This window comes from Diceros bicornis, chromosome 36, assembly GCF_020826845.1.
Source record: "Diceros bicornis minor isolate mBicDic1 chromosome 36, mDicBic1.mat.cur, whole genome shotgun sequence".
Taxonomy (NCBI): Eukaryota; Metazoa; Chordata; class Mammalia; order Perissodactyla; family Rhinocerotidae; genus Diceros; species Diceros bicornis.
Window position 1 is genome coordinate 33,013,826 of NC_080775.1, and position 8,965 is coordinate 33,022,790.

The 8,965-nt window shown below is 35.8% G+C and overlaps 1 protein-coding gene across 19 annotated transcripts in view; it reads left to right on the forward strand.

Annotated features, from left to right (window-relative positions):
• Positions 1-8,397, forward strand: part of CREM (cAMP responsive element modulator) — a 67,303-nt gene extending 58,906 nt beyond the window's left edge. For 16 of the 19 annotated variants that reach the window (XM_058532775.1, XM_058532776.1, XM_058532779.1 and 13 more), the window contains 2 exons: positions 2,270-2,426; positions 7,167-8,397. In XM_058532775.1, the coding sequence (XP_058388758.1) occupies positions 2,270-2,426; positions 7,167-7,311 (302 nt within the window). In that variant the 3' untranslated portion in view covers positions 7,312-8,397. The remainder of the gene's footprint in view (positions 1-2,269; positions 2,427-7,166) is intronic. The other 3 variants (XM_058532788.1, XM_058532789.1, XM_058532790.1) reach the window with 1 other exon arrangement.
• Positions 8,398-8,965: the final 568 nt, after the last annotated feature.

The following is an 8,965-nucleotide window of genomic DNA, read 5'->3' on the forward strand; positions in this document are numbered from 1 at the left end:
CAACTTTTATTATCCCATAACCTTCTTCCCTGGATGTGGGTAAAGAGAAGAGAAGAGAGGAGAGAACTATGTTATTCTATGCTCCATTTTATATCCTCCAACAATATGATTAAAATATTTAAAAAAAAAAAAAAGCTTTAGTAAGCTAACAGTTTACAACCGGTTTTAAAATTATTTTCTTACATATTTCAAAGCTATAAAATTTTCTGTGACATATAATGAGACATCTGTGTATACAGTATTTTTAATAGTCACAAAAACAAATTTAGGATTTTTCCCAAGTTTATTAATAGAGATTTTGCTGGTGATCATTGTATTTATCACAGTTACTATTTATCACCATTGTTTTTTTAAATTACATACAGAAGGAAGAAGCAGTATAACCTTATAAATGGTATTTTTGTTAATCTTATGAAGACTTTTAATGATCTTCCCCCAAAGTCATATTTGTTATTGTTTTAGTCTTTTACCTAATTCTTGAGCCCTAGGGAGAAAACAAACTTGGCATTTACCCAAAAAGAAGCACATAGATCAATTTTTGATTAACCTTGTAAACTGCTTGGCTATTTTCAGTGATAATATACCATTTAAGTGAAAAAGTTTTTGTCTCCCTTTTGGGTAAAATTTTAGTTGTTACTCAATGGGTATAATACATTTTAATGAAATATAGAAGTGGCTGTGTTTCATGTTTTGATTGGCGTTTGGTTCAGACCAATTTTTACATGATTTAATAACTTTCTTTAAATCTTTTTCTTGCATTTAGCTTTGAGAGAGTGTGTATTTTGTAATATCCCGTCAGAGTGTCAAATTAACTCTGGACCATACGTTCTCAAAATTGAAATGTTGGTGGTGGAAATATGTTTCATTATTTAAATCCATCTGTCTTTTCTAGGAAGCTACATTTATTGCGGTAGATAGATAAAATTTGAATATAAATTAGGACATTTTGAGGACTTTCAGTATTCAATATGAATACTAAATAAATATTGTCTATCATTTAACTATGATTATAGTATAATTAGAAAATAGTTTTTAAAAATGAATACTTAGAAATGTATTATTATCCCAAGAAACCTACAAAAGACAGAAATGATCATTTCCCAGAGAAACCACTTTTTTGGTTTTTGTGAGGAAGATCAGCCCTGAGCTAACATCCATGCTAATCCTCCTCTTTTTTTTTTGCTAAGGAAGACCGGCTCTGAGCTAACATCTATTGCCAATCCTCCTCCTTTTTTTTTCCCCCAAAGCCGCAGTAGATAGTTGTATGTCATAGTTGCACATCCTTCTAGTTGCTGTATGTGGGACGCCACCTCAGCATGGCCGGAGAAGCGGTGTGTCGGTCCCAGGCCGCCAGTAGCCGAGCGCGCGCACTTAAGCGTTAAGCCCCAGGGCCAGCCCAGAAACCACTTTTAAGTAGAGCTTTGCTGCTTTGTTTTTGATTTTAAACTGAAAATACAGTGAGCTAGTATTTTCCTTCTAGCACCTCAGTCATCTTCTGGTGATAGGACTTGCACTTGAAGACATTTGGTAACTGTTTCAGGCATGGTACAGGGTATAGGAAAATCTCCTCACTGGAATAGTTAGAGGATGAAGATGTTCTGCTTAATTAAAATTTTTGCAGTGGTGTGCTAGAGCCAATTCCCACTGGTTTGCGAAAGCTGATTGTTAAATTTTCAGGATTTTTGTGAGCTGGTTGCTAAAACAGCCATTATTAAAAATTTATGTGTATATATATATACACACACATACACATATTTAACAAATAAATTACATTAAAAACAACATTAATAAATACTCAAAAGATCACTTCCAGTTATTTTATCTATGCTCTTGAGGTTATTTACATCTATTTTATTTGTATGGTGTGCACTGTGTATGTCTTCTCAACTCTACATTCAGTGAAGTGACATTGGTAGCTTGAAATTGGCCACGGTGAAAGTATTTACATTGTAGGAATAGACAAATGCTACAGATCAGGGCTAACAACCCCAGAGAGCTGGTTGTTTACCATTTATCAGCACACTGCTGATTTTAGGCTAGGGCATTTTTCTACTTTAAATGTATAGAGCATGCTGAATGTCATTGTTCCAAATGCTGAATATCTTTGATACCTAAGCTTTCTAAAATACTCCAAATAATCATCTTAAACATTAGCAAGATCACCTCTTATGACATGTAAAAAGAAGTATGTTATTTTTAGGTCAGTTGTATATAAAATATCAAGTTGTAAATTGTTTATATAAGCTTGTAATATTTTGTTTCATTGTAGCTGCCACTGGTGACATGCCAACTTACCAGATCCGAGCTCCTGCCACTGCTTTGCCACAGGGAGTAGTGATGGCTGCCTCACCAGGAAGTTTGCACAGTCCCCAGCAACTAGCAGAAGAAGCAACACGAAAACGAGAGCTGAGGCTAATGAAAAACAGGTAAGATGTTTTACTAGAAATCAGCAACTGCTTATAGGAGCTATAATGTATTACTGTGGGGCTTAAAAAAATTACTTTTCGAATGTGTACAGTATTCTGCTGTTGTTGCGTTTGATGTTCTATAAATGTCATTTAGGTAAACTTGAAAGAAAAAGAAAAAGAATATATACATTAAAAAAAAAAAAATTACTTTTCCTAAGCTATTTCTCCCCAGTTAAGTGTTATGTAGCATTTTATGGGGGTTTGTGCCCTATATGTGATGATAATTAGATTGTCTTCTAGTCAGAGTTCCTACCCGTGAAACTATTTCATCAGCAGGATTTGTATCAGCAGGATACAAAACATCAAAACCTATGTTTTGTAAGGGAAATGTCTAAAAGATACATTAATTTTTTTAATGATGATGGAAGGACTTTATTACAAATAAAGATTTCTTTTGTACTTGGTATTTACTTTGTGAAGTAGGTAAGTATAATTTTTTAGCTTCTTTATGAGCAAAATAAATTTGTGTGAATTAAGAATTTTCTAAGTCTTTTATATGTTTCCTTTTATCTATTTTGCAACTTTATTTTTTCTCTATTATACTGAAATACATATTTATTCTGATGATTCCTAGTCGGCTGCAAATACAAAATAACAGAAAGAATTAAAATTACCCCATCCCTACCACTTAGAGACCTGCTAACATTATAGTATACACACTTCCAGTCCACTCTCTCTCGTTTTCTCACTTATTCTTGCACCATATCTCTATAATTTTATTTTTTTAAACAGCAATTATTTCATAAAAATGCTATTTTCCAAAATTCTTTTTTATTTAACTTGCATACTATTTCCTGGTTTAGTTTTTATTATGGAGAATGGTGCAAATTAATCTGATTTTCAAAATGAACAAAATAAGAATAGTCTGAGAGTTTTCCCAGTAGTCTTGTCACCTTACTCCTAAGTGTTAAATAATGTCCTCATTGTAAGAAAAGAAAACATTTCAGATGGGATCATGTGCTCGCCTGTGATTAGGACCACAAGGTGGTAGTTAATTTACCAGGTGTTAGCAGCCTCGTTAATCTAGAAATTGTGAGCCTCTAAAATTCAGAAGCAAGTGCTGAGTTCATCACTGCCCTTTGTAACTGAGCGTGAACCAGTAGCAGCTATATTCAGTTTACTAAAAGCTTTTTAAATGTCACAATTTGATACATTATAGGACTCCTTAAGTTGGCTACAGTTCCCAAGCTTATTAGTTATCACAGATCACTAAATGGAGTTTTGTACCCTGGAGAACTCAACAGATTACCAGAAATAGGATCGTTAAGATACATCCATCTTTATCAGTGGTTGTTCCAGGTTTACTAAGTCATCCTGGATTCATATTTTTCATCATCAGCATTTTGCTCAGAAATTCTGAAGGGGCTGCATGGGTGGGGCTCACATAGTTATCATAGTTTTGTCTGGAAGTCTTGTTATCAAAGATCCCTAACTTTGATCTGATGGAGGAATAGGCATACTCTACCGTGCACTTCCAGAGATCTCAGGACCTATGAATATGATTGCCTCTCTGGTCGTAGAATGTATACTGTGAAGTTCAGTTCAGAAACATAAAGTGTGATGATAATGCAAACTGGAAAATTTGTTCATTGATGTCTTACTTTCCCAAAGGAAATAAAAAGGAAGAACTAGGAATTAGCCTTCTTATTTCCCATTTGTCATTATTCTCTACATTTATTTTTAGATTAAAAAATTTTGTCAGTAGAACTACCAAAATGAAATAGATAAAATATCAGGTAGTGGGTTCTTTATAGATGTGCCCCACAACTACCTACACATACATATGAGATCTCCTTGAGTGAAAAAATCATAAAATTTTGGGGTTTTATTAAATAATTAGCTAACAATAACTGTTGGGCAGCATTTGTGTTTGGGCTGTAAATAACCAAGGGAAATGGAGGCTTAACCTTGTAGGTGGTATTGTGATCTTACATAGCTGGTCCGGAGGTACCTGCAGCCAGAACAAAGGCTTGGCAGTGTCATCCAGGATCCAGGCTCCTCCTCCCTGCTTTGTCATCTTCAGTGTGTGACAGTCTTTCTTATGATCACAACGTGGCTGTCACACCTCTAGGCATTGCATCAGGCAGGAAGAAGAGAGAAGGGCTAGAGCTCAAAATTGGAGCTGGCTGAGTCTGGCCTTTCTGAAAACCTTTCCTGGAAGATCCTGCCAGCAACTTTCACCCACATTCGGTTGACTAGAAATAGCTAATAGAGTCCCTAGCTGCAAGAGATTCTGAGAAGGGTCTACTTTAGCTTTCCAAATCTCAATTTCAGAGGAAGACAAGAGATAAGCAGGTGATAAATGGCTACTAGGTTGCTCAGTGTCTGCTGAGCAAGTGCTGTATGCAAGATTTAAGTGCATTATTGCTCCTGTTTGTATAACTCGCACCTAACGTGCACATGAGAACAGGTCTGGTTGTTATCCTTACTTACAGATGAGGAAGTGAGCTTCAGAGAGGGTAAGTAGTGAGTTGGTTAAGATCACACAGCCCAAACTGGACAGAACCTGGACAGCTCTTCGTTCCAGAGCCAGTCCACTGCACTGACACCTGGGTCACCTCAAAAAGACCTCGGCGTAAGCTTCAGATTTAACTTCAGGGAAAGTATGTAGGTTTTACTTATTAACGTGAAAGACCTCTTATGCTTTCTCTCTTTTTGTTCTTTGGCTGGCATTTATAATAGATATATAATTATATTTCTACCAATCCAGCAGCAGTTTTTATTTCTTTATAGCCTTGTCGGTTTTTCCTCTTTGCTATGTGTTTCCTCTCCATGCTGAGGATATATCCAGATAGATGCAAGGCCTGAAAACTGAGCTCACTATTAATAGAAGAAACAGGTGTTTTCCATAATTGAGAAGTACTTAGGAATGTACCATCTACTGGTGTGATCATTTAAAGCTTTGTGCTCGGAACATTTTGACTCTGGTAATATGTGTGCACGCACATGTGAAATATGAAGTATGATTATTTACAATAAATAGTACATGTTGGTAAATAAAATTTTAAAAATTAAACATCTCACAGCACTGCTATTAGATATTTAAAATTTCATTTAATGGTAACTTGTTTTGTAAAATGGCTATCTTCCTTCTAAATCTAGAATTTAATATGATTTAATCATGAAAACCTTGGTAATCGTAAATGTATTTTAGTTCCTTTGTGGAAGAGAGTTGAATTATGTCCCCAAATTGGCAAATTTATGTGTGCTTGAATTTATTCTTAACTTTTCCCTGCTTATGATTAAATTAATCTGTATTTATCAGATTCAATTCACTTTTACATTTTTATTTTTTTGTCAACCAGTTGAGAAGTCTGAGAACTGTGTGAGTTCACAGGGTGAGTGCATTGTTCTTGGTTAGGAAGTAGGGGTTGATCTTTTCCTGCAGTTCATTGGGATTTCAAGGTCTCTTTCTGCTGACTCTTGCTTCCCACAGAGAAAACACAGATAACTAGTTGTTAGTGAGGGTGAACTATTCTAAAAATAGGACAGAATTAGCCAATTCTGTTGTACACATCACTCCTGGTTCAGAATTGCAGCAGTGCTAATTGACATTATAGTAACTGGTGTTTAGACATTCAACATGACTTTTGTTAAAATATATTTGAATTATCTGTTTCAATGTAGGCTGTTTTGATGTGAAGGGTACCCCAAGGGCAATTCTTCTCAATTGAATATTCCAAACTAAAGGTGTTATGAGAGGGTATATTCTATAGAGGAGTTAAATGATATAGTTTCCACCCCCTCCCACCCTAAAAAAAAGGAGAAAAAGAGAAAATGTTGGCTGTAGTTATTATTTTTGGTGGGATTATGCCTGAAAATGACTAACTCAACTCATTTATTTATTTGTGTTTGTTGCTGTGTCTGCTGGTCTGTTCTTTCCTTTGGGCATGCCTATAGTGCTTTAAAATTCCATATATTGGATAGTAAATCATGTGATTAGCGAACAGTCTTGAAATATACTTTTGACTTATTCAGTAGCTTCCTTTTCCTAATTTTAATTGTAGTGTTCTCATATTCCTGGGTTTAAACTGTCTGAATTATTGAGTGTTGTATTATGTACCCTCCCTTGTTTCCTTTAATTTTGAGAGGCCGACTCCATTTCATTTTGGTTTATGAAAATGTGCATGATTTGTTTATTGTTATTTTTATCTATGTTGTTCTCTAGCCAATAAACAGTTTTTTGCAGTTGTGATTGATCTTATTTGTTTTACTGAGATTTAATCTTGAAGAATTAAAATCTCCAATTTTGACATTTAGGGTTTCTGAGGATTAATTTTTTAATCACTTTTGATCAAATAAAGTTAACTCATTGTGATGGAATATGTGGCTTTTGGTGGACAAAATAATTAAGAGAATCGAAAGGATCTGTGAATGTTTTTGTCGAAATTCCACTTGGGGATGCAGTCCTATTGTTTAGGTTACTGAAAACCCTTCTGGTCACTGTTATCATGGAATGTGTGCCCTCAGAAACACCGTTTACGAAGAATGCCCGGTGAATCGACTGCTCTCAAGTTGTTCTTGTTGTCTTAGAGTAATCTTACAGAAAGGCATGTGCTTGGTTACATTTGTTGTGTGGCTTTGTACAAACCTTACCTAGGATTGATTGGCTGTTGAGTTTGGGGGGCAGTTCATTGAGCCACTCTGGATTGTGCTGGAAGGTTGTGCTTGTAGTCATTTGCCTTGTGTTGGTTCCAGGGAAGCTGCCCGGGAGTGTCGCAGGAAGAAGAAAGAATATGTCAAATGTCTTGAAAATCGTGTGGCTGTGCTTGAAAACCAAAACAAGACTCTCATTGAGGAACTCAAGGCCCTCAAAGATCTTTATTGCCATAAAGCAGAGTAACTGTCTTTGACTTGGACCTTGTTTACTGTGAACTCTAATCAAGGCAGGAGATGCAGCATTTCTACTAATTGCCATGTGGACTTGTGGAAGGGACACTTCTGACCCTTAAGAAGCCAGTTTGGCTTAGTGTTTGAGATTGCATTGGGAATGTTGTTCCAAGATTTGGAATGCAACCATGATCACACTCACCAGGCTTACTTCTGTCTGTCTGTCAGGAGCATGCAACAAATATTTTGTTTGCCCTTTTGCTTCTGCTTTTTTTTTCAGGGAAGCTGCTAAAGAATGTCGACGTCGAAAGAAAGAATATGTAAAATGTCTGGAGAGTCGAGTTGCAGTGCTGGAAGTTCAGAACAAGAAGCTTATAGAGGAACTTGAAACCCTGAAAGACATTTGCTCTCCTAAAACAGATTAGTAGAAATATTTGACTATGAACTGATTACAACATGTACAGTTGCTTTTGAAGGCAATACAATATATAGCCGGCAAGAATTATGGCTTTTTCCTTTGTATTATTCATCGTATTCTCTAATCTCTAACATTCCTGAAATGCTTCACTGTACGTAGTTAACTCTTAGCTGTAACTTCAACTTTTTAAAAGAGACAAACTGTAAAAAATGTATGTAACAAATTCTTAAAATGCAATATTTGTAAGACTTGTTCCAATGCCACATATTTGCAGTTCCCAATCTCTGTGTCATGAATAGTGTCCTATGCAATAAAATTTTTTGCAGGTCTTTAAAAATCGTTTTAGGAAAGGATAATCAAAGATAATGCATCCAACAGTACAATAAAAGTAAACCACAAAAAATACCTCAGGAAAGAATTGAAAGAAAGAAAGAGTTGAAAGAATCTAATGGCACACCTGTGTGAAAATAATAGCCTATAAATGAATTTATGGCATTTGCAGATTTTTATATTAGTTGCTTTGTAAAGAAAATATTGTATTGCTGTCGTTGAATGCCATAGTTGAAGGGAGTGTTTAACAGAACCATGTTGGTTACACTTTGTAGTGTTTGGTGCTCATTAACTATCGGAACATTTATGACAGTTTTTACTCTATTGTGTAATATAAAAGATCTTGCAGAAGTTCTTAGTGTCGGTTTGATATTACCTAATGAAAGTTACAACAAATTTTTAATATCTGGAAAGAGTTAAAAGTTGAAGTTAGAGTTGCATTAGCACACCTTCAGGGGCGTGCGAGCCAATGTCTGCACTGGGTCATGGCCTCTGCAAATGCTCTTTCTGCCATCTCATGGGAAGGACAGCCCCAGAGCTTTCACACAGGAGAGCAGCCACTAGAGATGCAGCTCATGTGATGGAGTAGGCCTTTCTGCAGATGCTCCGGAAATCTGCTGATGGCCCTGTATTTTGAGGTTTAGCTAACAACCATAAGAGTTGTAAAGTAAAAACAAAAACAACCCAAGATTTTATTTTCCATTTTAAAACAGCTTGAAGTCTACATTAGGTCATTTTTTTTTTTTTTTGGTGAGGAAGATTGGCCCTGAGCTAACATCCGTGCTAATCCTCCTCTTTTTGCTGAGGAAGACCGGCTCTGAGCTAACATCTATTGCCAATCCTCCTCCTTTTTGTTTTTTTCCCCAAAGCCACAGTAGATAGTTGCATGTCATAGTTGCACATCCTTCTAGTTGCTGTA